Source organism: Etheostoma spectabile, chromosome 13, assembly GCF_008692095.1.
Source record: "Etheostoma spectabile isolate EspeVRDwgs_2016 chromosome 13, UIUC_Espe_1.0, whole genome shotgun sequence".
Classification (NCBI taxonomy): domain Eukaryota; kingdom Metazoa; phylum Chordata; class Actinopteri; order Perciformes; family Percidae; genus Etheostoma; species Etheostoma spectabile.
Genome location: NC_045745.1, coordinates 27,558,894 through 27,586,559, shown reverse-complemented (window position 1 = coordinate 27,586,559; position 27,666 = coordinate 27,558,894). Strand labels below are relative to the sequence as shown.

At 39.3% G+C, this 27,666-nt stretch overlaps 3 protein-coding genes and 2 long non-coding RNA genes across 5 annotated transcripts in view; 3 read left to right on the top strand and 2 right to left on the bottom strand.

The window, feature by feature from the left end:
* The window catches only part of ppm1nb (protein phosphatase, Mg2+/Mn2+ dependent, 1Nb (putative)), a 5,017-nt gene extending 462 nt beyond the window's left edge, over positions 1-4,555 (bottom strand). Inside the window, exons 1-5 of the mRNA XM_032534137.1 lie at positions 3,798-4,555; positions 2,986-3,557; positions 1,145-1,262; positions 304-418; positions 147-210 (exon numbers count right to left, since the gene is read on the bottom strand). Of these exons, the coding sequence (XP_032390028.1) occupies positions 147-210; positions 304-418; positions 1,145-1,262; positions 2,986-3,557; positions 3,798-4,203 (1,275 nt within the window). The 5' untranslated portion in view covers positions 4,204-4,555. The remainder of the gene's footprint in view (positions 1-146; positions 211-303; positions 419-1,144; positions 1,263-2,985; positions 3,558-3,797) is intronic.
* Positions 4,556-6,315: 1,760 nt separating this feature from the next.
* Positions 6,316-17,512, top strand: rtn2b (reticulon 2b). The gene is made up of 7 exons (XM_032534157.1): positions 6,316-6,455; positions 8,035-8,242; positions 8,443-8,581; positions 8,838-8,907; positions 14,729-14,775; positions 14,966-15,024; positions 15,108-17,512. The coding sequence occupies exons 1-7, from the start codon at positions 6,443-6,445 to the stop codon at positions 15,217-15,219; spliced, it is 648 nt and encodes a 215-aa protein (XP_032390048.1). The 5' UTR covers positions 6,316-6,442; the 3' UTR covers positions 15,220-17,512.
* Positions 17,513-19,198: 1,686 nt separating this feature from the next.
* nectin3b (nectin cell adhesion molecule 3b) overlaps positions 19,199-27,666 on the bottom strand; it is a 45,294-nt gene continuing 36,826 nt past the window's right edge. Inside the window, exons 6-8 of the mRNA XM_032534154.1 lie at positions 23,346-23,490; positions 21,395-21,497; positions 19,199-20,961 (exon numbers count right to left, since the gene is read on the bottom strand). Of these exons, the coding sequence (XP_032390045.1) occupies positions 20,788-20,961; positions 21,395-21,497; positions 23,346-23,490 (422 nt within the window). The 3' untranslated portion in view covers positions 19,199-20,787. The remainder of the gene's footprint in view (positions 20,962-21,394; positions 21,498-23,345; positions 23,491-27,666) is intronic.
* LOC116700729 (uncharacterized) overlaps positions 21,286-27,666 on the top strand; it is a 23,804-nt gene continuing 17,423 nt past the window's right edge. The window contains exons 1-2 of the long non-coding RNA XR_004334716.1: positions 21,286-21,295; positions 24,589-24,598. This is a non-coding gene — a long non-coding RNA (uncharacterized LOC116700729). The remainder of the gene's footprint in view (positions 21,296-24,588; positions 24,599-27,666) is intronic.
* The window catches only part of LOC116700730 (uncharacterized), an 18,270-nt gene continuing 15,246 nt past the window's right edge, over positions 24,643-27,666 (top strand). The window contains exon 1 of the long non-coding RNA XR_004334717.1: positions 24,643-24,745. This is a non-coding gene — a long non-coding RNA (uncharacterized LOC116700730). The remainder of the gene's footprint in view (positions 24,746-27,666) is intronic.

Sequence of the window (27,666 nt, the reverse complement as noted above, 5' to 3'; positions counted from 1 at the left end):
ACATTTCACAAGGAAATCTCAAAGGGCTACAAAGATAAGACAAGATAAGTAATGGGAGAAACAAATGGTGATTGCACTGTGCACAGTGAAGGAAATAGCATGTCTTCTGATGGTTAGAATGGGACAGATGTGTAGTTTGTACTCACATTGGGTACTGTGGGCTTGTGAGTCTCTTTTTGTTGATAATAAGCCGAAATAATGCAGTTCCTTCTGCAAAACACAGAAGTAACAATGTGTAATTTCACAATACAGGTTATTTAGGTGCACCCACACATACACACAAACTACATCTGCGTCTCTTACTTGCTCTGAATGCCTCCACCTGGTGGTAATCCAGGGATCACAGTGGCTGCGAGGACTGTGAGGACAGACAGCAGGTCAGGTTCCTCCCCTCTGGCACACAGCTCATCATAAATCTCTGTCAGATATTTAAACAAAAACAGAAACAACTGTACAAACAGTCAACCAACTGTCAACCATGGAAAGACCAAAACCAACAATGTGTTTTTAAAGGAGCTAATCTGTCAGCAGGGCACTGTCGATTTTAGCAAAGATTATTCAAACAGTAAAGAAGAGTGCATTTGTTGGGGACTATTTTCAGCTGTGGATTAAAAATGATTTGGTGTTCTAGTGAGTATTTGCCACACAAGGACAGTACACTGTATGATTAACTCAAAATAAATTATAGTGCCTATGTTCGTGGCTCATTGATGTGTTTTCGGCAACAATGGAGCTCTATGGCAGAAAGCAAGAGTCTATTAGGCTCTGGAAACCCAGACAACACGTGTTATTGTCAGTAAGATCAATCCATTGGTCATTTTAGTCTTGTCATGGTTTTATATTAGTACAACAAGAAACAAATAGAATATCACAACCTTATACTTGAAACAGAGAACTGGTAAAAGAGAGGTATTGATTTACATTAAATAAATTGTTAGAGCCGTGCAGCTCCGACATAGCTGTCTGCCCTCATAAACCAGGACAAGTGCAGAAGAGTCAATAGGCTTCATCTGAAAATCATAAACCCCAAGAAATCTAAAGAAAAGTGTCATGACATTAAACCAAGACAAAACAAGGTCTCCAAGTGTCTTATACGACAGTACATTGCCTACTGCACACCCTGTGTATCATTGCACCCACACACCTGCTACTTTAGACTCCAGCAGGTCCTCCAGCTCGGCCTCCTGGTGTAACGCCTCTGCTGACAGCTGGGGGGCTCCAGGGAAGCACAGCAGGATGATGCTGATGTTGTCCAAGCTGCCCTGTGAGGCGGAAAGTGGCATCAGCGAAGGTGAGTAATGATGGCTGACCTTACAAAAGTCAACATATGAAACATTACAAATTCGTGGGTGAATGGTTTTCGAGATATACCATTTTCACCCCAAAGTCCCCTCACAAATGAAGCAGGGAAATGTCAATGAAGCGTGAGAGAAGCTGTGACATTTTGAGGTCATTGTGCATATCCAAGCTGAAGGCCTGTTACATAACAGAGTGACATGGTAGACATGACGTCCAAACAGAGTGCAGCATGGATGTTAGTATGTCCACATGTGGTCCATGTTTATCCTGATGTGTTTCTTTGACTGTTACACATTCTATTACAAGATAGACAATAAACTTAATTTATATTATTAATTACCTTGAAGTTCTGTGAACCTTGTTTTTTTTTTAAATAGGGGATGGCTTTATAGAGGGGATCTATTTCACTTACTAAGTTAAAGGATATGCATTAAATAAATTATGGGTGCATTTTAACAAAATAAAGCTTTTCTAACTAAATAACACTTTTCTGCTGAATAGCCTTATTGTATTTCCCCTAATAATTCCCTTATTCTACAGATTAGTTACTGTATAGTGAAAACATTGAAATCTAGCAGCTATAATATGAGTGGATCTAGCTGTAGTGGAACAATTATTCTCCCTCATTGGTATGAAATTATTCTTTATGAATAAGTACGGTATGACTATCAATGGTATGTTCTTGAACATCAACCTTCAATCGTCTGACACTCAGAGTGAGAGTGGCTGAAATGAGTCCTCGTAGGAACCCAGAATTATCCCATCTAACCAGTTCTGACACCCCTGCAGTCTATTTTAAGGTGGTCTGTCACGCTATTATACAAACAGCAGCTCCAGTGCAAACAAGACAGAACCAAAGCTCTAGCTGAAGCCGTTTTTCTATTTTTTTCATTGTTGTTGTGTTCACTTGTAGACCTTCCACATGGGCACGGACGTATTTAAAGTGACATTACAGAGAATTATGACTTGATTCTGCAGTTAACCTTCACTATTCAGAGCCATTTAGCATCTTTCAGATCATTGGTATGCTATATGGCATTGTGTGTATTTATTACATTTTTACTTGTCAGAACTAATCCTCGTGCTTTTGAATTGCCCCAAGGGATAAATAAAGTTATTTGATTTTAATATGTGTTGTTTTCTGGCACACAATTTACTGTTTTAGTAAGTCATGGCATTCAAAACTGTATGTAGAAATAAAGAACCAGATCGTTAAGTCTTCAGAACATGTGTATTCACAAAAAAATTAGGTCCAATTGTCTAATCAAAGCTGTTGGATAGAAAAGTTGGTAAGTTATATAAGAAAAGGTGTGACTGGTGTGAGTGTGCTGGAAGTCTGAGTGGAAGAAGATTGATTGTGATTGATTTGGTGTGTGTACTATCAAACAAATAGAAACTGTCCTCGAGTTACCTTCATGAAGGCGGGCTCTTTTCTCAAAAGCTGGAATGACCATGGCAGTTTTTAGATCAAGCCAAATCAATTCAACACAGTCACAGTTTAAGGGATTATGTCACAACATAAAATCCACTGCCCGTTAAATATGATGTAACACAGTTTCACAGTGACAGTGTGTTTTGTGTTTATAATAAGTTAAAAGGATTGCCAGTTAAATTACCAAACATGTAGAAGGGCCCTAAAAGGGACTACGATAACATTCCAACTGGCTTTAAGCAGCAGGTTCTGACCTTATAGAGACAGAGGTCTATGACTTGAGTGCAGACGTCCCTTAGGTCAGTGCAGACACACAGCCTGTTGTGGATGAAGGCGCACAGCTCCTCGTTGCTGATGGTGTCCCACACCCCATCACAGGCGAGCACCAGGAACTCATCAGCTGGCGAGCGCTCCACCACACACACCTCTGGCTCTGGTGACACCATCTGCTGGGTGGGTGTCCGGTTCTCGGCTCCCTTGTAGCTGAAGTCCCCCAGAGCACGGGACACAGCCAGGGAGCCGTTGATCCGTTGGATGGACACAGAGCCGCCTGCACTCTCAATGCGCTCTTTCTCCAGAGGGTTGTAAGGTTTGTGGTCCTCAGTGGAGAAGCATACCTGGCCAGACCTGCACAGCACGGCCCTCGAGTCCCCACAGTTGGCAAAGTAGATGTAATATGGTGAGATGAGAGTGGCCACCACAGTGGTACCGCCTCTCTCCCAGCCTTCTCGACGGGTCACAGAGAGCAGGTGCTTGTCCGTCTGCAGGAAGCCCTCGATGATGGCTCCTTTCACCCTTTCCGGGTCGTCCTCTGATCTCATCCCACCTGTGTGCACCAACAGAGATAACATTGGAATACTTGTCTGAATAGAGCATAACAAACATGATTACATAGAATAGGATAGATATTTGCAGAATCCAAAGAGAAATTATAACATGTAAAAATCATCTCCCTTTCACTGTAATAAGAGCCTTTTTCTCCACAATAACAAAAGATAACATCCCACCACACCACTGATTAAATCCTTTTCATTCATTCATGCATTTTTAGTTGCATTTCTTTCACCTGTGGCCAGGATCTGACCCAGAAGGTGCTGGGAGCAGTACTGTGCCACGGAGCTGCCTGCATGACCATCGAAGACAGCAAAGAAGCTCCAGTCAGCCAGCTCCCCACCCAGCTGTGGCACACAGTTATGGAAGTCCTCCATGTTGGCCCTCCAGCCCTGCATGCTTCCCAGGGCGTATGTGAGGCCCCAGCGGGCGCAACCTTCCTCTGTTAGCTTGTCCAGGACCGGCCGGTCCAGGTAAGGGCTGGGGATGACCTCCTCCCTCTCCCCATCCACTGGCTGCTCTCCCTCTGCTGCTCCTCCACGGCCCCCTTTAAAGAAAGAGCTGACCCTCTTCTCTGTCTCTTTCACCAGCTGCCGCATAAACGCAGGCATCTCCACACTGCCCTTCCTGGCTGTCCTCATGGCTCTTACGCACAGCTGATGTGAGTGGACTCTTCTTTTATCCCTGGCCCGGTGGTTGTGGCTGGGCCTGTAGCTGGGCCTGTGCAGTGTCTGCGTAGACCTGCTGCTCCAGGGCTCAGAGCATGGCTGCCTGGGCTGATTGATGTTCTCAGTGCTGGCTGCTCAACCGCCTCTCCCTGCTCATCACCTTGTTCTCTTCTCTCCTCTCTGAAGACGTCACTGATCAACGCCTTTTCCTCCACTCATCCTTCCTCTCCTCATTGTTTTGTCTCTCCTCTGTGCTACTGTGATTTCAACCTTCTTTCATGCTTTTGGCTCTTCCCTCTTTCACCAGCTCTCCCCTTGTTATTTTCCCTGCCTCCGCTTTGATTGGCCGGCTATTTTTGTGCACCAATCCCTGCTTAGCTTGCATCGCCACAGTCATGTTTGAGCTCCCCCTCTCTCGCCGTCCTCCTATCAGCAGCTCTGCCCCTCCCACATGTTTGGTAATCTCAATTTTGATCGGTTGGGATTATGGGATGCCTCTGCTGTGGATTACAGGACTGTCAGCCATTTAGCACACAGTGTGTTACCGACAGTGGGAAGAAAAGGCTTATTTTCAATATGCACACAGATGTTTTAAACTGATATTTCACGTGTGTACACTAAACAAGGTGACAATGCATATACTGTACCTCTGCAGGGATCCATGACTCCCCCAACTAAAAACAGAAATCCGAGCTGAATTTATTCTTTAATCATGAGTCACTGTTTTTGTATCTACAATGTCTGGAATGTAACACAAATATTATCATGTGCAACAAACTTGGATTTTGTTCATATTATTTTATCCTTTATTTATTGCTATGGATATTATCTAAGAAAACCCAAATACTTTGTACTAAAACATTTTAACAAAATCTTTGTAAATGACCAATCAAAATTAATAAAAAATAAAGGGGCAAAAATGGTGCCATGTATTGGCTTTTCATTTTGTTGTGAAAAAGCTGAAATGTAATTTTGGATTTGTATGATTATGCATGTAACCACAACATGACTTACAGCTGTTTTATTTGGCACCATACCCCAAACAGCTGATTAAATCTGTGGAGTCAGCCAGGATGACATCACCTCTCTCTGTAATTCTCCACCCTCTTTGATTTGGGGGCTGACACTCGGCCAGTCCTGCTACGGTGCCCATGCAGGAAAGGATGGAGAAACTAAACTCACTCCTCATGGTGGTGTTAAAGCAACCTGTTGCAAAGGTTCACACAATAGAAACAAACACATGTTGTGCTCCAAATGCCCGGGAGATTAAGAACATGGTCCGTTCTTACATCTGAAAAATATGTTATTATGCATGGCTAAAATAAGCAGAATAATATATTCATTTACAGCTGCAAAATGTGCTGTTAGACAGCTGTCCATAAATTTGAGCAGCCACGTCATCCTGAAGCAACATTATTATTCTAGAGGAATTTTGGCAAACCAATATAAAGGACGTGCAACAACAGTACACATATAGTCTAGTACATGTAGTCTGTACCATACAGTATCTATTATACCTGTAATAATAAGATGGATATACTGTAATTTACAGTAGACATGGTAACAGCTGCTTCTAAGATAACTGCTAAAAGCAAATTAAAGAATAAATCAATATCTTAACTATTAGATGGGAGTTCTAGTGTTGCATGGCAGGAGCTGAAATGAAAAACTAAATCATTTTCACATAATGACCTCTGCAGAGAAAAATGTCTGCGTATCTTTGTGGCATACATTTAAATATGATAAGTGAAGCACCTCAATCATTTTTCTATTAGAGTATGCTGTGTTATTGATTCAGGGTCTATTGTGAAGGGATTAGTTTGTCATGAATACTAGAGGAGATAGCAGCCTACTGTCCACTTGGTTGTGTTTTTATTGATCCCGGCTGCCGATGAATTTTACATGAGGAGCTTTTTTTCACTAACGTGGCTGCATGTGAAGGACTCTGGCTGCTGGTCAGCCATGGCTGAGGTACCATGAGAGTCTGTTGGAGCTGAGGGACATGTACATGCGGATGTCTCAGGTTCCCAATTTCAGTGTGTGAGTGTGTGTGTGTGTCTGAATCCAAACAGGGGGTATCCAATACAGGATAAAATTAGGCCAGCCAGGCCTTATACCGCTGACTGAGCTGGGGTGGCCAAAAAAAGCCTGGAGTTTGAGCCAACAGTGGAAGCACAAAGAAGAGAGGAAAGCAAGCAGGATCATCGCTGAAATGGCCACCAAACGTAAGGAAATAAATGGCGACAGCTTAAAGTTTACAGGATCAGAGCAGACAGGGAGCTGGTCAGAGTCCAGCTGTCAGGTGGAGGAGGAAGATGTTATTTTTACCCCTCTGCTGAGCAGGTGTGAAGACAGACAGGATGACCAGTCAAATACGGCATGTCGCTCATTTGGAGGACAGATGGGACTTAACTAAATGAGACCCTGTCGCTGATTGAATGTTGTTTGTTTGTTTCGTATGTAAAGGTCCAAATGGTCCCATAAGAATAGAAGACTGATAAGTGTTTTCTTGTCAGGGCTCTTTTTTTTAGGAGAGATTTTTTATTCATTAAAAAAAATTATTACATTAGGCGGGTATGGTTATACTGTGCTTAGACAATGACTTCATGGAGTGGGCTTTGGCTATATTTTCATGAGTGTCTCAGTTTCTACCTCACCAGCTTCTTCTTCAAATTGACCAATTACTTATTTTTTTAAAGGTTCACTAAACCTACATTTCTCTGGAAATCTGATCGTGAAAATGGGTTGCTAGTCTAGTTGTGTGTGTTGATGCATGCCTCAGTTGCTTGTCAATTGTTGTTTTGGAACACAAGTTGTTGTTGTGCGTTTGTGTTTGGTGGAAGATTCCTGAGTGTTTGTTTCAATCAGATAATTTCCTTTGAGATTAACGTTGAAGATTTATATGAAGATATTTGAAGATCTTAGATCCTATCATAATTTATGGTATGATAATTCCTTGATTTATTATTCATTTAGAAATGTGGTTATTAAAAGCAACGTATTCATGCAGACGCATCTTTTATCCTAAAATATCTTCTTTTTTGACATGAAAACAAATGCCAAAAAAATCATAATAACAATTTTTATTTATTTTTATTTTATATTCTTTCATGGCACTCAAGGACACTTTACAGTTAAAACAGGCACAAATACAGATAAAAAGGCAAACATAATTCAATTTAAACAAACACATTTAAAAGATTGAGAAAGAAAATGAAAAGAAAGCAATCCATCCATGATGCTACTCCTTCATTTGAATATGAGACAAGACTTTCCCCAGATTAGTGCCACGAACTGTATGCCAACTTTGTAAAGATTCACAAATGTTGTACTGAAAAGAACTAAATAATACTAAATATTCTAGCAACATAGCCATATAGACAACATGTGTTTTAGGAGTTAGAATCCCAAACACTCACTGTTTTTTCAAGTGGTGTCACTTTCATAGAATTTTGGAACTCCTAAACTATTTGAAATGTGTGATCTACCATCAAATGTAGGGCCAATAAAACAAAACAGTGACAGTGCTTCTGCAGACACTGCTTTCATCTCCATCAGGCAGATTTACACTTTTTCATCTCCACTGCAATTCAGTTAACTTCTCTTCACCCTTCTATAATCTATCTGTGAGTGCTACAATGAGTATGAGGAGTTATCAAGTCAGTCCAAAAAAAAAGCAAGCAAGAAAGAATACATTCCTTCACTGGTGATGCACCATAAAACCTTGAGATGATCGCTTATCACACAAGTTGTCAATCATACATTCACACATCATGCAGTCCTCTGTTTCTACCATGTGTGCAGTTGTGGATCTGGTGTATTGGCGGAAGATGAGGAGGACCGGTGTGGTGTTCACGGGGCTGGTGATCAGTCTGGCCAGTCTGTTCCAGCTCAGTGCCATCACCGTGCTGTCCCACATCGGTCTGGGTGTCATGAGTGTCACCTTCACCCTCCGGCTTTACTATAAACTGCTGGAGCTGCTGCGCTGGAACCCCGGGGTCCACCCCTTTCAGTCAGTCTCTCAATGTTTGTTCAGACCTCGTTTGGTGTGTGTTTTTCCAACTTTGAGCCCACGCTGAATGCTGCTGCGCTGCTCCCTCACGGGTCGATAATTTCAATCATGCTGCGCTTGTGGCTAAATATAGAGCTTTGATTGTTTTCAGCATTACTTTCAGCATTTGTGTTGGTAAAGGCCTGTGTCTCTGCCCCCAGGTCGTATCTGGACAACGACAGCTCATTGACAGATAAGGAGACGGTGATGCTGGTGGAGGAGGTGGTGCTTCTGATCGCCTTTGCCTTCACAGAGATCAAACGCCTGCTTTTCATCGAGAGCATGATCGACTCTATTAAGGTCTGAGTGTGATGATACAATAGTGACTGATGATGTATGAACACTGATTCATCAAGGTAGAATAAAACAAAAGGTTATGCAGGTAGTGTATTGTGAACTTGTACGGCCATGTGTCTGTGAGAAGATCAACTTCTCAGATGGGGGTATTGGTTCTCAGTGGGTTCTGCAGAATAATCAACCCCTTCCCATTACAGGGACTCATTTGTTCATACAGTATTATTGCATCCACTTAACAATCCCGTTATTTTTTTCTCAGTTTGTGGTGCTCCTGTATCTGCTGACCTATGTTGGTGTTGTAACCAGCGGACTGACTCTGGTAATAACTGGTGAGTTTTCTGTTCTGCACCTCTATGATTAAGGTCTGGTTATGTTTATGCAAAAGAAAACTGCTTAGTAAAAGTTATAGGGAAACATCATAGACATGGTTTAAATAGACCAACTTAGAGGGCACAAAGTGAAAAGTCTCCTGTTTCAAAGTCAAAGATGCTGAAGAGAACGTAATTCTGTGAATGCTAATTCAACAACATTCAAACTATTGTTATCAGATTCTTTATTATTCCACTTCTTCTGGACGCTTTTCGGTCGTCTCCTACTTCTGCATACTTTCAGCTACATAAGCCATTCAAAACTTAAAATGTTCAGCTTTTAAAGGACACTTATGCTTGTATTTACACTATTTATACTTGTGAAATAGATTTTAAGCTTTTTTCATTTTTTTGAATACATTGAAAGTCAATGGAGCAATCTTCAAATCGTCTTCAGGCATCTTTAAATTTGAAATGTTGCTGTACTATGCTATGCTACTATTCTATGACTTTCTTTTGACATACTAAACACTACTATGGCTTTCGATGGCTTTTTTTAGACATACTATACTATGAGGGTTTTGGACATGCTATACTAAGAAGTTTTTATCACTTTTTCCGACATACTATACTATGACTTTTTTTGACATACTATACAGTGGCTTTATTTTTGTTTTTATCGACATACTAAGTACGAGAGACAAATATGCCAAACTATGATTTATTGATCACTTTCTTAAATACCATAACTTTTTTACAAAAACATAAGCAAAGTAAGAGAGAGTAAGACACAAATATGCCAAAATCATCTACTCTCCTGTCAGTTCAGATGGCTTAGGGTGATAAGAGAATGAGTGGGTGAGTCTTTGAGTCTCATATATTTCATTATGTTTTGAGGTCCAACATAGTAATTGAAAGAGAAAAATATGCCCAAAACATAATCTTCTGTGTCAGGGCTGTGTCACTTTTTTCGACATAATATACTATGACATTTCATCACTTTTTTTCAACATACTACACTAGAGCTTTGTTTGAAATACCATGACTTTTTCCACTTTTTTTTAATTTATCACTTTTTTCAACACACTATACTATGACTTTTTCAAACATACTACATTTGGGCTTTTGTTCTCTTTTTTCAACATGCAACTTTCTACGACTTTCATCACTTTTTCCGACATACTATGCTATAGCTTTATTTTATCACTTTTTTTGACATATGTATACGACATAGGTTTTTTTTAATCACTTTTTTGACATACTATACTAAGGCTGTCTATCACTATTTTCAATACGTTATAGTATGATTTTTTTCAAAGAAAACATAAATATTGGGGCATAAAAGAATGGTTGGAAGACAGAAGGTTGATTGTTCAAGTCTTATTTGTTTGAGGAACTCTTGATGTCCAGTAAACTAAGAGAAATAGAAAAATGTGCCAAAATCCTAAATCTCTTTTTCAGGTCAGTTAGCTAAGAGTGATAAGAGAACGGTTGCAAGACAGAAGACTGGGTATTTGAATCCTAGATGTTTCATTAAGTTTTGAGGTCCTATACACTGAGTGAAAGAGACAAATGACAAAAAATGCATGTATCAGGTCAAGTAGCTTAGGATGGAAAGTGAATGATTGGAAGACAGAAGTAGTCAAATCCTGTATGGTGACACTATACTGTGGTTTATTTTGGCAAACTATGGCTAACTATACTATGGCTTTTTTCACATTTTTGACATTCTGTACCATGACTTTTTTAACACTTTTCGACATACTATACGACATTTTATAATTTTTTTTCACATCCTCTACCATGGTTTTTTCAGACATGCTACACTATGACCTTTTTACATATTTTTTCATCATTCTAAACTATGGCTTCATTCACTTTTTTTGACATTTTCATCACTTTTTTCGATATGCTGTACAATGTCCTTTTAATCACTTAATTCAACATACTATACTATGACCATTTAATCACTTTTTTTCAACAAAATGTACTTTAACTTTTTTTATCATATTTTGTAACATACTATAGTATGACTTTTTTATCACATTTTTTGACATACTATACTATGACTTTTTCTGTCATGCTATACTATGACGTTTTTTATAAAAAATGTAGTCATACTATAGCACGCCATTTTTATCACTTTTTTCGACAAACTGTATTAGGACTTATTTATCCTTTTTTTCAACATACTCTACTTTGACAGTTTTGTCACATTTCATGCCATACTATGCCCTTTTGTCATGTTTTTTGACGTAATATAGCCTACAAAGATTCAACAAACTGTACTGTGACCTTTTAAATTTTTCAATATGTCCTCTTAATCACTCTTTTCAACATACTCGACTTTGACCATTTAACCACTTCTTTCGTCGTACTGTACTTTCACTTTTTCAACATACTAAACTACGACATTTTTATCATTTTTTATCACGTCTATACTATGAATTACATTTTTATTACTTTTTCCAACATGCTATACTAAGACTTATTTACCACTTTTTCAATGTGCTATACTATGTCCTTTTAATCACTTAATTCGACATGCTATACTATGACTATTTAACCATTTTTTCAACATACCATACTCTCACTGTTTCATCACCTTCTTGACATATATATATATATATATATACTATGACTTTTTTTTGACACATTGTACTACGACATTTTTATCATTTCTTTTACTATGACTTTTCTGACATGCTACACTAGACCTTTTTACAATTTTTTTCATCATACTGTACTATGACCATTTTATCACTTTTTTCAACATACTATACAGTGACTTTTCACAATTTGTTTGTCACACGATGCTGTGACTTTTTTCAAGGTTCTACAATATGACTTTTTTCGACATGCTGTACTATGACCTTTTTGTGGATTTTTTTCAACATGCTACACAATGACTTTTTCAACATACTATTCTATGACTTCATCACTCTTTTGACCATGTCATACTATGACTGTTTTCAGTATGTTTTACTTGTGCTTTCAACATGCTATGCTGGCTTTTTTTGAAATACTGTACCATGATATTTTTTCACTTTTTATGACATGCTATACTATACATTTTTTATCACTTTTTTTTCAACATACTATGCTATGACTTTTTTTGACATGCTTTACTATGGCAATTTTCAACATACCATTCTATGCTATTACGTTGTATACTCTGACCTTTTTCGATATGCTGTACTATACATTTTTTCTCACTTGTTTTGACATACTATACTATTACTTTTTATCACTTTTTTGACATGCTTTACTATGTCGTTTTGATCACTTAATTCAACATACTATACCATGACCATCTAATCACTTTTTCGCCGTACTATACTTTTAAATTTTTCTCACTTTTTTGACGTGCTATACTATGGCTTTTTTATTCATAATACACTGACTTTTTTATCACTTTTTTCAACTTAACTTGCGTACTATGACACTGTTTTTCTTTTCTGACATACTATATTGTGGCGTTTTTTCTTTTTACACTTAGGCTTTTTTTACTTTTTGACACAATATACTATGTTTTACTATACTATGTCCTGTTAATAAATGTATTCAACATACCATACTATGACCATATTTTTTTTTCTTCACTTTTTTGACATACTATACTATGACCTTAGTTATATTTTTTCAACATACCATACTAGTACTTTTTATCACTTTTTTCGACTATGACTTTTTTTGACGTACTAAATCATGTTTTTTCCGACATACTATACTATGACTTTTTTATCTCTTTTTTGATATGCTTTACTATGTCCTTTTAATCCCTTTATTCAACATACTAAAGTACTATGACCATTTAATCACTTTTTTTTGTCATACTATACTTTCAATTTTTTTTTACCTTTTTAACATACCACGGCTTTTTATCACTTTTTGACGTACTATGCTATGGCTTTTTTTGATATAATATACTGTTGCTTTTTTTCAACTTAATATACTATGAAATTTTATTACTTTTTCCAACATACTACACTGTGGCGTTTTTTCTTTTTACACTTGGCTTTTTTCACTTTTTTGACATACTACACCAAGATCTTATATTCCTTTTGCGAAATAGTATACTATGACTTTTTAATCACTTTTTTCGACACACTGTGCCATGGCTTATTTCAACATACTATACTATACTATGGCTTTTTCATCCCGTTTTTCTACACACTGTACTGTGGCATTTCTTTCTCTTTTTTCAACATAGTATGCTATGGCTTTTTTTTTCAACATACTACACTTTGGCTTTTTCACTTTTTTCGACATGATATACTATGACATTTTATTACTTTTTCCAACATACTATATTGTGGCGTTTTTTCTCTTTATTCGACATAATATCCCACGGCTCATTCACTTTCTTGACATACTATACTATGCTATACTATACAGACTTTAATTTTCAACTATATATTATATACAGTACCATGTTTTTTTCTCCTCAAAATACAATATTATGTTTTTTTTCATGTTTGTTTGACATAATATACTATGGATTTTTCACTTTTCTTGACATCCTATGCTGTGACATTTTTTCGAAAAACTATAGAACGGCTTTTTTGACATGCTATACCATGACTTTTGAAAAATGCAAATAGGCTCAGCTTTGTCATTTTTTGGACAAACTATTATATTCAGGATGAATAAAGTATCTATCTATCTATCTATCTATCTATCTATCTATCTATCTATCTATCTATCTATCTAATATGACTTTTATGACATATTGTACTATTACGTCTTCTTTTCTTTGACATACATGATGACTTTTGACATACTATGATATGACTTTTTCATGACTTTTTTAAAAAATACTATACTATGGCTCTATCATTTTGTTTTTTTTCGACATACCATGCTGTGACTGTTTTCAATTTAGCTGATTTTGTGAATCACTTTTTTCTACATGCTATGTCTTTTTTAGATATACTACACTGTGATTTTTTTAGACATAATACACTAGGATTTTTTTCATGACTTTCTTTAACAAACTATACTATGACTTTTTATGACTTTTACCATCTGTACGTTGGGACATACTATACTAGGAGTTTTTTGACATACACTACTATGACCTTTAATTTTTTTCAAAACTTTTTTTCAAAATAGTATACTGTGCCTTTTTAACCATATTTTTGACATACTACAGGCTGCTATGACTTTTATTATTAAATTTTTTTCATCGTTCCACACTATGACTTCTTCCACATACTAGTATTCTACGAGTTTTTTTTTATCACTTTCTTCAAATACTGTTCTGTTTTTTTCATCTTTTTTTTCGATATACTATACTTTGACTTCTTTAACACTTTTTGGACATACTGTACTATGACAATTTTCAACATACTATACTGTCTTTTTTATCACTTTTTTGACATACTACACTTTATAAATTTTTGATAAATATACTTTGACTTTTTTCAACTTGCTATACCGTGACTTTATTTAAATTTACATACTTTGATCTTTTTCGAAATACATACTAACCTTTGATTTTTTATCCCCTTTTTTCATCATATTATACCATTACCTTTTTTGCAATATTCTATACTATGACTATAATTCATATTTTCACAAGAACCTTGAGTTTTTCCCCCTTTGGCTGAGTAAATTATTGATATCTTTCTATATTTAAATGAAATTCATACTAATTGAAACATGCCCACTTTTCTAACTGTTGTCTGTTGACTTCACCTTCTTCTTTTTACGCAATCATGCCAGTAATCCAGTCCAGCAGTTTAGCTTCTCAGCATTCACAAGTATTTTGTAGGTCAAAAATGAAAATAAACCTGTGCCATATTACTGAAATCATTCCTTGTTTGTCTTTGTTTACCAGCTGTGATCGCTGTTTTCTCCCTTCCTCTGCTGTACAAAAAGCAGCAGGTAAGAGTATCAGTCTTTTTTTTTTCAATCAAAATACTTCTCTAAACTGCAACACAAAAAGAGAAATGATAAACTAATAATATAATGTATAAATATAATGAAATGAAATTATTTCTCTGACACCAAAGAAATAGAAGTAAGTCACAGAAATGCTTTGAATGGTCTGACCTGTGTGTGATTTTGGTGACAGATGCGGATGAGGAGGATGGTTAGAGCGGTCAAAGCTTTTGTAAAGAGAATCAAAAACTTGTAAGTAACCTGCTCTTTGCGTAATGTTATCTCATGTGCTCAACAATATGTGACTATATTTTTGTGGTGATGTTTCTTTGCAGGTGCCTCAGTCTGTATGAGTCAGTGAGACCCTCTCCTGTCCCTGCACCCGGCCCAAAACCTGCACCCACAGCTGCAATTGCCGCCCCCAAACAGAAAGCCAAGTCAAAGTAGCTCGTGGGTTGCGTGTGGAAAGCACCCAGGATTAGGAATTTGGAAAATGTTGGAATGGTACATCCTCTGTGGGGCTGCTTTGAGGGGCAGTTAATTTCCATTTCTCCACCATAATGCTTGTTCATGGGAGATTTATTGATGCTGACAGCTGAAACAAAGCTGCCAGTCACCCACGGAGAAAGAGTGAAAGTGTATGAGAATTTTATTTACTGAGTTGCTTTTTGTGGGCAGCGATTAATATAACCAGTTCACACAGTCATCTACTCCAAACAGGGACAGAATATCACTTTGTCTTTTTTCTATGATAACAGGTCTATTTTTAGCTCACAACCAGTGAGCACCATGTTCCTGTTGAGCCACAGAATTATTCATAACAAAGCAGTGAAGCATTATTATTGCGTTCATTATGTAGCATCATATACTGTTAGCCGGATGGAATAAATCTGACATGAACATCCCCTGCCATGAATTAACATTCACGTCTTTGCACTTGCAATGTTGCAGTCTTAGATAAAGCTTTTCAAGCAGCAACACCTTACAACTTTTAAGAGACTTTCATGAGAAATAATGAGAATATTGGCCTTGGCTTGTCATGCTTATTGCATTTAATCAGGAGCAAACACTGACTTACTGTTGTAGCAGTAGTTTGGTGATTAAAGGTACAAAGTGCATCAACAAAATAACTCTTAACAAGTGAGAGTCTCTCCAGGAGTTACTCCAACTGTCCTGCAGTAACTGCAACTAAAATTGGATCAATAGAAAAAAGACACCACTTTCGGGCATAATCCAGCAGCATTTTTTATTTTGCAGATAAGACAACTTTATTGTTGCTCTCACGTTTAAACTGCTGGTTTAAACTTTCAATTCTTTTGGCTACTGTGGCAACCAGCTGTGCTGTGCTTACCACTGACTCCTTATTAACAGAACATGTGAGTAAGCACAAATTACAAGCACATTCAAATGTTTAAAGCTGCAGTAATTCATTTTTTGTCTGGGGGGACTAGAACAAGCTGTAAACAAAACACTTTTTACATAATCACCAGACACAGAACCAACAAGTCCTCCAACCCACACGACCACATAGGTTGTTTGTTCCTACCCTCTAACCCCACCCTATGTTTTAACACCAACCTAATCCTAACCCTAAACAAAGTTAATTAATAAAACATCCTCGCACCTTAACCTAACGATTGCGGTTTTGAACAAGTTGTTAACCTTGTGAAACCTTGCTGTTCAATTAGACTTGGTTTGGTTTAGGAAAGGATTATGGTTTGGCTTAACATAAATATGTTTGTCACATATTTCCAGTTGAGTATGTAAGTAACTTAACTGACGTAGGCTATGTAACTTACCTTATCCATGTAACTTTACTTATGTACTAAATGTAACATAACTTACATTGACTTTTGGTTTCATACGGGAAACAAACAGCGGTCCCCTGGTTATAGGTTCTGTGTTTCTTTGACCAACCCGTCCATCCACCCCAACCTCCTCCCCACGTGGACTCGCTCTTTATACTCTCCCCTGCCTTCATCCTTTGCTCCGTCATAATTACCACGGCCACTAAAGGTCACTGCCACAATAAATGTAAACGTGGGTCGTAATAACCTGCTTGTACAAACAATCTGTGGGGTCGTTTTTGGGTGGAGGACACAGAACACAGAACAGTGTTAGCATTCATTTGGAGATGTTTTGTTTTGGTGTTGAGCATGTAGCGTATGGTGGGTTTTTAAAGCTAAAAACAGATGCTTGCTGTGTCCGGAAGCAGTTAACCAAATCACTTAAATTGGGGGCAGGAGAACCAAAAAGATGAGCTAACTAAGATGCTAAAATGCTACAACTAATGATCATGATGACACACCACCTGCACCCTGTTGCAGTTGCATGATTGTGTGTGAACCAGTTGCAACCTGCCTTCAGAGGACATTTCAGTAGATAAAACTACAATCTACAGATTTAACACCGTTGGTATAATATTTGTTGTCATCATCAGACATCAGAAAAAAAATCCAGTTACTTAAACTAATAAAGAATTGAGACACAAAAATAGGTCGATGGACTCATCTGGTCTCGCTTACTAAAAACAAATCATTATATGAAGCAGCATCACAACATGTTGCTGACATCTTGCGAAGAGAAAAGTGCTTGAGGGGCAGTTTGGTGGAGGTGACTGTGAAAACAAGGCAAAAGGAAAGCCATTCAAATTCCGTATTTAGACTGTTTTGTCAGTTGTGCAGTATTAGGTTTTAGGCATTTCATGGCAATGTCAAGATCCTGAAAATAGAATGATCAAGTAAATTACATTTGAATCAAGAACAGGATGGATGGTGCTTGACACAAGTCCATGTCAACATGAACCAAAACAACCCAATATGTATTCATGTTTGTTTCTAAAAATACAATATAAAAATGACACAAAACCTCAAATAAAGTGTGTGCAGTCATTACAATGCAGCTGTTTAGCTGTTGGTGACCATGGTGTTTCTGACCTTAAAACGCAGCTGCATTCATACTAACATGTCTTAATGAACTGAAGTTATTTACTGTCATTTCACATTATGTGTTTCACTATTAGCTTTGGTAGTTTCAGTATTTAATTAAAAAATAAAAAGGGTCAGTCTCAATTATAAAAACAAAGCTATTTTCACATTATTTTCATAGGAACTATTTCTTTGGTAGACAGTAGTCCCTATGATGACAGCAAGGTTTATAGAGATGTTCCTATTAAAAGAATTTAACTTTTTAAAGATGTGAGCAACACAACCTCCAATATGCCGAGGAGGCAGCAGATAGACATCTCCAAACCTGGATATCAAAACGATGGGAATTGTTATAGAGAGAGGGGGAGAAAATAAGCCTTTCTGCTATTTGGCTAAACGGCTTACCATGGTAAGAGTTGATGTCGCTTAACAGAATATTTATATCATTTTTACCGCCTATTTTTGGTTGATTTGTGATCTTTTGTTTCTGTTTGTCACTTAATGAAACTGTAAAATGTGCAACAAAATAAAAGTGTAACCATGACGAGAAAGATGCTGTAAGTGAGGCCTGACAGAGCTGAACCTACGTTACGCCACAACATTTTTCTGTTATGGTTGTCCATTTCATCTGTATCTAGCCTTATTTCTATAGGTATTTATTATTTTCTATTGATATTTATCATTATGCTGCACCCCAATAAAAGGCTATTTACTAAAAATGCTCGGTAAATCTTAATGGCATCTGTTACTTTTGCAAACTTTATTAACGAAGGTCTTTCTCACAACAGATGTTTTGACCTTTCATAGGATAAGTGCAGGTGTCACTAACAGTGAAGATGTTGTGTTCAAGTGTCCCACTAAGTCACGACAGTGTGACAGTGAGCCAGAATAAACAATACTAGGACCTTGAAACTGAAGCAGCTAAATGGAATTCAGTCATCATTGATTTTATTATTTACACCTTTGCTTTTTCTACAGTGACATGTCAACATGTATTCTGTAAAAAGGCATGCTACTCCTCTAGTAGGTAAAACGGCACAATGAAACAAACCAACAAAGTTCATGAAGTTAAATAAACAGGAAAGTAAAATAATTTGTCTGAGGCAAATATAATAACATGGGAAGGCTGCCACCAAGGACACAGTAATCATGTATGTGCATATTGCATGGCTGTACAATACAAGTTGTCTTTTAAATCTTATTTTACAGTTATCTTCATTCTTAATTTATAATTTTGTCTAAGTTACCTTAACAGAGAAATAATTCCCAGTCAAAGGGATTTTTCGGGACTGCCAGCTGACAGTTAAACCTGAAGTCCAGTGGGACAGATATCATCTAGTTAATGTACTGGATGATTTTTCATTTACAAAACTTCATTAGGCTTGACTTAATTATTATGAATGATCCAACGGGGACTTATTATCTCCTCCACCTTAAAATCTAGACAGTGACTTACTCATGGACAGAGAGGGGCTAAGTGTCATATTTACTCTCTCTCTCTCTCTCTATATATATACACACACACACACACACACATTCAGTGATGGTAATACACTCACCACCAGAGGTTGCACTGACATATTTGACCACTAGGTGTTGCTCTTGGAAAGTGTCAGCCCACGCCCCTTCACGAGAGAATGGAGAAACCCACTGATCACTGACTGATCTCCAGAAATCAATCAGTCCTGACAGACATGTTAACCATCAAAAGACTGCATCATCTACCCAAAATGTTTATCCTGGCAATACAAACAGCTTTCCTCGCTGCTGTGACAAGGCAAGAGGATGAAATGTGACTGTGACCTTGTGATTATTGTACCTCAGAAGCACGTCAATTCAAACTCTCTCTCTCTGAAATCTTCAAGGACTTCTTCTCTTGTTTCCAAATGTAGTGACTCAGAGCTTCCATCTCTCAGCCCGTTTACTTTTAGACGGTTATTGAACACCATCAGGTAGAGCGGACTGACTCTATACAGAGGGAGAACACACGACTTTTAATCTACTGCTGCCACAGCATCATGTTACTGGTACAAATCACACACATTTCAAATAAAAATGCATTTTAATAATAGTAAAAAAAACTACAGCACACTATATACTCAGAGGGAATGTCATTATGGCACTTCAAACAGTTCTCCAGATAAAAATCAGACAATATGAAGTATGTAATCCACTTCAACTTCAACAAACAGTGAATCTGTTGCAGTGCTGACTCCTTGCTAACAAAATGTTCCGAATATTTCACACATAACAAGTGCATTATTTTTCTACAGTATATTTAAAAGGTACTGGCATCTTTCCCTGATTAGTGGGAGGTTAGAAATCTACATTATTACACTGAGTGGCACAGAGGCAACATGTACACATTTACAAATTATACAGTTTATGCTGCCAAAAAGCATTGTGTTATAACGTTAGAGCAAATTCCAGAACTGGGAGTGAAATACCTTAATTAATCCCTTCATGGTCTGTGTTGCAGTTAGTACATTTGGTCTCAGTGGATCTAAGCAGTTTGGATCTGGTGTGGTTTGGTCTAGTGAAATGCCTGAGAATGAATCTGGGATTTATGCTTTGTGGTACCCTCTCTGATAAAAGAAAAAAGGAAAACAGTGTTTTGGATTTCAGTGGATAACTATGACCCTCAGCTGTTTTCTCCTCATGTACAGTACGGTGCATAAGGTGATTAGGGGGAGATGTGATTTCTAAAGCATCTTTTTGGTATCCTAAGTGATATCAAACACTATTTACCGATGAAAATAAAAACTTAATTAAAGGAACAGTTCAAGATTTTGGGAAATGCACTTATTAACTTTTTTTTGCAGAAAGTTAAAAAAAGAAGGTTGATACCACTTTGATGTCTGTAAAGTCAATATGAAGCTAGAGCAAGAAAGATTAAGTGTATTTTCCAAAACACTGAACTACTCCTTTGAGACAAATAATATTTAACGACGTGAAATAAAAGAGCTGTTGCCCTCTAAGGCTGCCAGCTGTTCCCTCCTCTGGATTGATGGCTCGGTGAATCAGGTGAAGCCTGTACACTTGAGTGAATGAGTGCCAGGTGCTTGGTGGACTGTGTTCAGGATGTCCGTCACACATAGTGTTCACGGTGGTTGATGTACACCCGGTCTGTCCCACTCTGATGACACACCCACTGCAGGCTGGAGAGTTGCTGGGTGGGGCTTTGCGTTGCTCGTGGTCCTGGCCTTGTCGTCAGTGGGTGCTGTCTGTCGGTGGGCTCGTGACTGCGGTCTGCCCTGCGGGTCTGCTGGTTACAAATCATCAAAGATAGTGTGACTGCTCTTTTATGACACACAGGGGTTTGATCTTCTCATGATTTCTCGTGTCAGAGAGCCACGCTAAGAGTACGAAGGAACTGGAAAAGTTTTCTTTCTGGGTGAGACTCAAAAACGTACAGGCTTATGAAAGCTTGAGTTGAGCTGAGCACACATATTAAAAATGTAACTATTACTGCTACATATTAAATGAGTACAGCCTTTAGGTCTACTGCTTATTTAACACAGAAAATGATGCTGGCCAGTATCTAGGTTGTTATTACTTCCTGTTGTGACTCAGCGCTCATCATCAGATCACCATGTGTTAATCTTTGTGGTGAAGTGAAAAATACGTGATGATTCAGATGAAATGTACTGCCATGATATTAAAGTGGTTATGAAAAAGGGAGTGGGGGGGTTTACCTGACAGAGCCAGGCCACTTGTGATGCGTGGACACCCAGGGGAACAGCCGGTGCTCTCTCAGAGTAGGGAGGAGGCGGCTTGTGTGTCGGAGGAAGGTCAATCCTTCAGAGCAAGAGAAAAAGGAATGACACGAGAGAGATTTCATTTTTTCCAGAACTGAAAGACACTTGAAAGAGTAAACTTTGTCATTAAAAAAAGAAGCAGCATAAAACCTCCAGTTTAGTGATTTAGTAAGTTAGAGGAGGGCTGCTTAAAGAAACACCTTTTGACTCAAATGCTTTGTCTGAGAACATAACCCTGATGTTCCAGGTTATTTTGGCTTGGGCTTGGGAATTACAAATTCCTAGCAGAAAGCCGGGCGGAGCGTGGAGTTTTCTCATTGATTGAAATCTCCTTACACTACTAAACTAAAACCTACAAACTGACCTTGGTCATTCATAAAATGATGTCATGACAGACAATTGATTCTTTAAAGGTGTGCATCACTTGAAGCTGCTCTTCTTTTTCATACTTGGGGTGGGACACAGTAAGAGATTCCAGTTCAGTGACATGCTGTCCTGCACTCACATCTCTGTGTGATGAAGGAGAGGAACGAGGCCTGCGTCCATCCCCCCCCCCCCTCCTGTTATCCCACTGGGACTTCCAGCCACGGTCACACTTAAGATGCTAAGTTTGTCGTGGCATTGACCACAGACCAACACGCGGCTAGAGACTCCGTCCTGTCAGTGTGCAGGTGCATGGCCCACACCCATGCACAAAGTATTTCCCCCCCCCCCCCTCAGATCATGCGGTTTTCTGCCAGTCAGCAGTGTCTGAAGGTGGCCTGTTATCACTGTCACATGATCAGTCAGGTTGAAACTCAGTCAGAGGTGTACACTGTCACTGAAATTAGAATGCAATATTTTCTTTTTTACAAAGGACAATATGTTTGGAATAAAAAAAAGCTCATAAATTGACTGTGTACTTTAAGTACAGACAATGAGAGAAAATATGAGATTTCAGAAAGAGAATATTATAGCAAAGAAAAAGTAATCCATAATCTTTTAGCTGGAACAATAATAATCCATGTATAAACATTTTTTTGATTTTGATCAACTCTACGCTTTGTACTTCCCAATTATAAGCTGCGACTTGTATATCCAATTAGTCTCAGTTTATTTTTCATACACGATTGACTTATTTGCATTTGACATGAAATTTGTATTTCAGATGAATTTGGAACCCTGAGTTAAATGCTACAGGAATGACATTTATTCAGCGGTGACAGTAGCTTTTTTTTTTTTTTTTTCTTGGGACATGCTTGATGCGTGGAACTGGTTTTCCCTGGAGCGAGCATGCTCAATGACACACTAACCGGGATGGATGAGGGGACCAATCTGCAACCTTGCAGATATGGTCCACAGGTTCATAATAATGATTTACATGTAGCTCGGGGTAGTTGGTTAGTCAGCAGTACTTTAAACTACACCTTTGTTTTGCTATAAATGCTTGATAGAAGCAGTTAATCACAGTTATACAGAACATAGGCAACAGAGATAAGACAAGAGAGAACAAAGACGAAAACACAGAGACACACGCACACGGACGCACACAGTGTTTATTGCCAGTCAAAGGACTCTGGTGGTGTGTGACGGCTCCTTCTGTAAATAATTCAACCCCAAAGTTATTCTTCTTAGCACTTACATTAACATGAGCGCTGGTGCACTATAGGAACAGACTGAACAAAATAGGACAAGGGATTTCTGCCAAGACAATAATTTTCTGCCACCCCTCAACCTTGTCCTGCAGCCTCCCTGCTCCAGGGTGCACACCGCCGCAGCGCTCTCCACAGGAGTGAGGAGCACCTCCCTGAACCCTCCGATGGGCTTCAGTCAACCTCAGTAAAAGTACCATGTCATTAATTAACCAGACGAGCATGTTTCTGCAGCATGAATTATTTGACAGACGTACACTTTGTCAGCGAAAGCTGGTGGCGGGGCCTTGCGAGCGGTGAGGATCACGATGAGGAAGACAGCGATGAGGAAGAGAGCGAGGACTGCGCCCATCACAGCTCCGGCCACAACGACGGAGTTCGACCTCTTCACCTGAGACTGGTCTGGGACAGAGTAGAGAGAGCACAAACACAATAACATCCACATTAAGGAAGTTCAACAGACAGAGTCAAACACTGCTGCAAATGACAAGGTTTTATGTAAACACAGTCAGAGGTGTTCATTCAAAGCTGCATTAAAGGAGAATTCCGGTCGATTCCAAGATGTAGCTCTGTTGTTTGTAAATTTGGAGTGCTGTCAGAGAGAAAAACCGAACTAATCGGTGCTGCCTATACCGAGTTATCCTCCTGCTAGAGTTAGCACCCAACAGGTTTAAACAGGACAAGTTTTAAACGTGTTTTTACCCTCTAAACGTGTTCAAAATGTCATTACAAGTCCCTACCCATGTGCAGTGACTCCTACCGAAGGAACACGGTGAATCTGGCTGCAGCAGATGTGACAGAAGGGTGGAAAAATTGTGTTAATCCAATCCTCTGTTTATTTCCTGTTTTCTGGTGAAGTCCACACTAGTCTATTAACACAATTTTGATGCCTTTCTGCCACATGTGCTGCAGTCAAATTTACTGTGCTCCCTCAGAAGAGATTTTGGTTGGTATGTTATTTGTTGTAAGTTTGTTTTCGGGCACCCTCTGAAAAGCTTTTAGTAGCTTATTTGGGGTTCCCTATTTCATGCGGCCTGTATATGATCATTGTACCTCATGCAACTGTGTTTAAATATACAATGATGATGTGTGAACAAACATTGTAAGTAAGTAAGGAGGAATCACTGCACATGGGTAGGCACTTATGACATTTTGAACATGTTTAGAGGCTAAAAACATGTTTAACACTTGCCCTATTTAAGCCGGTTGTTGTAGACAGCACCGATTGTTTTCATTTTGCTCTCTACTGACAGCACTCCACATTTAAAAAAAAACAAAGCTACATGTTGAAATTGACCAAAATTCTCCTTTAATTCATGGCATATATAGGCCAGGCCGGCAAGTAATGAGTTGAAGTTCTTAATCATTACATGTCATTTAGCTGGCGCTTTTATCTGAAGCGACTTCCAATTAAGTGCTTTCAACCCTGAAAGTGCAAACTATAGACAACAAGTAGTAAGTACAAGTACATTAGCTTAAAATGAGCAAAACCACAAAGAGACGTGTGAAAGTGCAATTTCAAGATTTATTTCCCTCCCTCACTTTTCCTTCTTCGTGTTTATCCGAAGCGTAGTCGGAAGAGATGTGTTTTTAGCCTTCAGTGGAAGATGCGTTGGCTTTCGGCCATCCTGATGTCAATAGGGAGCTCATTCCACCGGTTGGGGGGCCCGGACAGCAAACAGTCGGACTTTGTTGAGTGATTAGTTGTCCCTCGCTGTGAGGGGGCAGCGAGCAGGTCGGCTGATGCAGAGCGGAGTGGGCGGGTTGGGGTATAGGGTTTGACTGTGTCCTGGATGTAAGCTGGGGCTGATCCCTTCGTGGCCCCTGTATGCAAGTGTCTGGAAGCGGATGCGGGCAGCCACTGGTAAGAGTGAAGAAAGCGAAGGAGCGGTGTAGCGTGACAGAACTTGGGGAGGTTGAAGACAAGTCGAGCTGCTGAGTTCTGAATGAGCTGCAGGGGCCGGAGGACAGTTTGTTCTGAGAAGGACAAATGAGTGTCACTATGTCTCCTGTCCTCAGGGACGGCCCTACTTGTTGCTCTGGAGATGAATGGAGGGGGATGCACGTATGAAGAGGAAAAAAGGAACATAAAAGTAAAGAATAATTGAACTATAAACTTGGTTGTTATCGGAATTATTTAGGTTTCTCTGAGAAATAGCAACAGACAAGTCGACATTCACAGTCAACTTGTCTGACAATTATTTTTGCAAGCTTGCTTGAACCTGAGCTGAGCGTTCGCTGTGCCTAGATATGTTAGAGTTGATCAGTCAGCTTTCTAATTATTGACTTTACATGTTCACCTCCATCCATCCATCCATCCATCCATCCATCCATGTCTCTACATGGTCTTTCCTGTCTTTGAGTTCCAGTTGCTGTTGTAATGTCTGCTGAATAAGCTTTGTTTAACCATATGCTTGCATGCGCCCCATGTTGTCCACTGAGAGGATTAGGATTAATCGTGATTACGATGCATTAAACCCACAGAGCAGCACATTTTGGCCAATCAGCGCTACTGTGTAAAATTGCGATTGTGGGACATAGGAAATGAAGGACAAAAGGTGACAGGGGTGGGGAAAAAAAGCATAGTGTGAATAATAAATCAATTCCAGTTGATTTAGCTGTTGAGGTGGAAAAAGAAATCAATAGCGTGCTGAGATGAGAATCCTAAATAACAGATCAATTATGATGCAGATTGAACAAGCTTGGACTTCTGAGCTCACCCCTGAAAGCCACTTCTTCCTCCGTTTTTCCCTTCCCCCTCTCCCCTCTTCTCGCTTCATGCTGTCCTCTTACCAGATAACCATTCGATTACCTTTGATGGTTGCTGAACTATGACAAGATCCTCTTGAGTTGATCTAAAAGCCTTTAAAAATGCACTTCATCAAGCTGCCTGCTTTAATGCCTGGTGACAGACATTTTCACAGACATTCATAATGTGGCAACGGAAAAAAAAAAGTGCTTTAAACCCACAACGCATGGAGCACCTCGGGAGATCAAAAGGTTTTATCATATAGAAGTTTATCTGGGAGAGTTATAGGCTTGAATGTATTCATGCATGTTCTGTTACTCTTTAAAATGTTATTCTCTCATTTAAACATTTCATTGGTTCAAATATCCTCCATTGTGGAGAGGCTGGGATTAGTGGTGGATCAACTGTCCCCACACTGGGATCCGACTCCAGTGCAAGGCTCTGTCCGTCTCTCCGACTTCAGCACTTTATCACAAAGACACACAGACAGACGGGGACACTGTGCGGCCGGGAAAAGTGCACGCTGGTCCTCGGCGAGGTCAGCGTAGCAGACGGGATCATCAAGAATTAAACACAGCACACCTCGGCGGCATGAAGAGAAGTTAAGGGAGTGATGGCAAGACAACCCCCCCCCCCTCCTCCTCCCCCTCCTTAAACCTTTAGCAGGGTCAAGGGTCATGTTGCCCAGACAACAGTCCCTGCAGGGAGCAGATGCCGGTGCAATAGCAGAGAAGAAAGGTTAGAGCAGTAGGTGGTGTGTCATTTTCCTCTCTGATATCTATGTCAATATTTTCAGCTCAATGCTGGGGACAATTTGATCCCACCTCTGCCAGGGAGTTAATATCAAAGTCTCTCCTACACAAGCGTGTCAGTGCTGCGTTTCTCTACGTTGCCTTAGACGTTTGCTCACTCCTTTGTGTGTTGTGAAAAGTATCCTTGGAAACTGTTGTCTTGCAGGCAAAAAGCAAACCCACTGATCTTCTACACGAGTGTCTCAAGCTAATGCAACCACTGCTGGCTGACATCATTAGTACTACAGAGCTGCTCCTCCTTGTAAGCTCCGCCATGGATTTTTACTGTTTCAAGGTCAGAACGACAACTGCTGTGACCATGAGGAGATCGACAGAAGGCAGAGGTCAGGCAAAAAAGGATTTTTTTTAAAATTTTTTTAGGTAAAGTGTGGTCTTGAGGACTTGGAGTCCAAGCTTAACCGTGTCAAGGTGACATCAGCGTGATATGTCCTTATAGCCAGAGGAGCTCTCTGTGGTGCAGCAGGGTACAATGAGCCATTTTCAATTCCAGTAGCTAATTCTCTTTTTCTGGCTCTGCCTTCCACAGCAGCACAGTTAAACTCTCAGTTTCATGCAGGCAGCCAGCCCCAGCGCCCCCACCCCCCCTTATCTCCCTCTGCTTTCTGTGGCCAGGTAGAGCTTTTAGGAAGACAGCCTCCATCAGAAGCTCTGATGAGCTTGTTGCCATGGGGACAGTCAATGGGCTAGTGAGTGGGGACTTTGGGCCAGACATAAACACTCAGCGTTTAATTTTACCAGCTGATAGACAACAGGAGAAAGACCCGGGGGGGGGGTTTCACAAAGGAGACAAGCTGTAGGGGAGCGCGAGGGCCTTTCTGCCCTGAAACAAAGCAAACTAGGACTGGTGAAGAGAGAGCAGAGGAGGGGCCGGGTCTCCCCTCACAGTGGAAATGCCAGCAGAGAGGAACTGCTCAATATTACACCATTCTCGGCTACTAAAGAGTAATGAAGCTATGGTGAAGGCAGGAATTACATCATGTGCGGCACCCCACATGTGTGCACTGGGTTGGGGTGGCG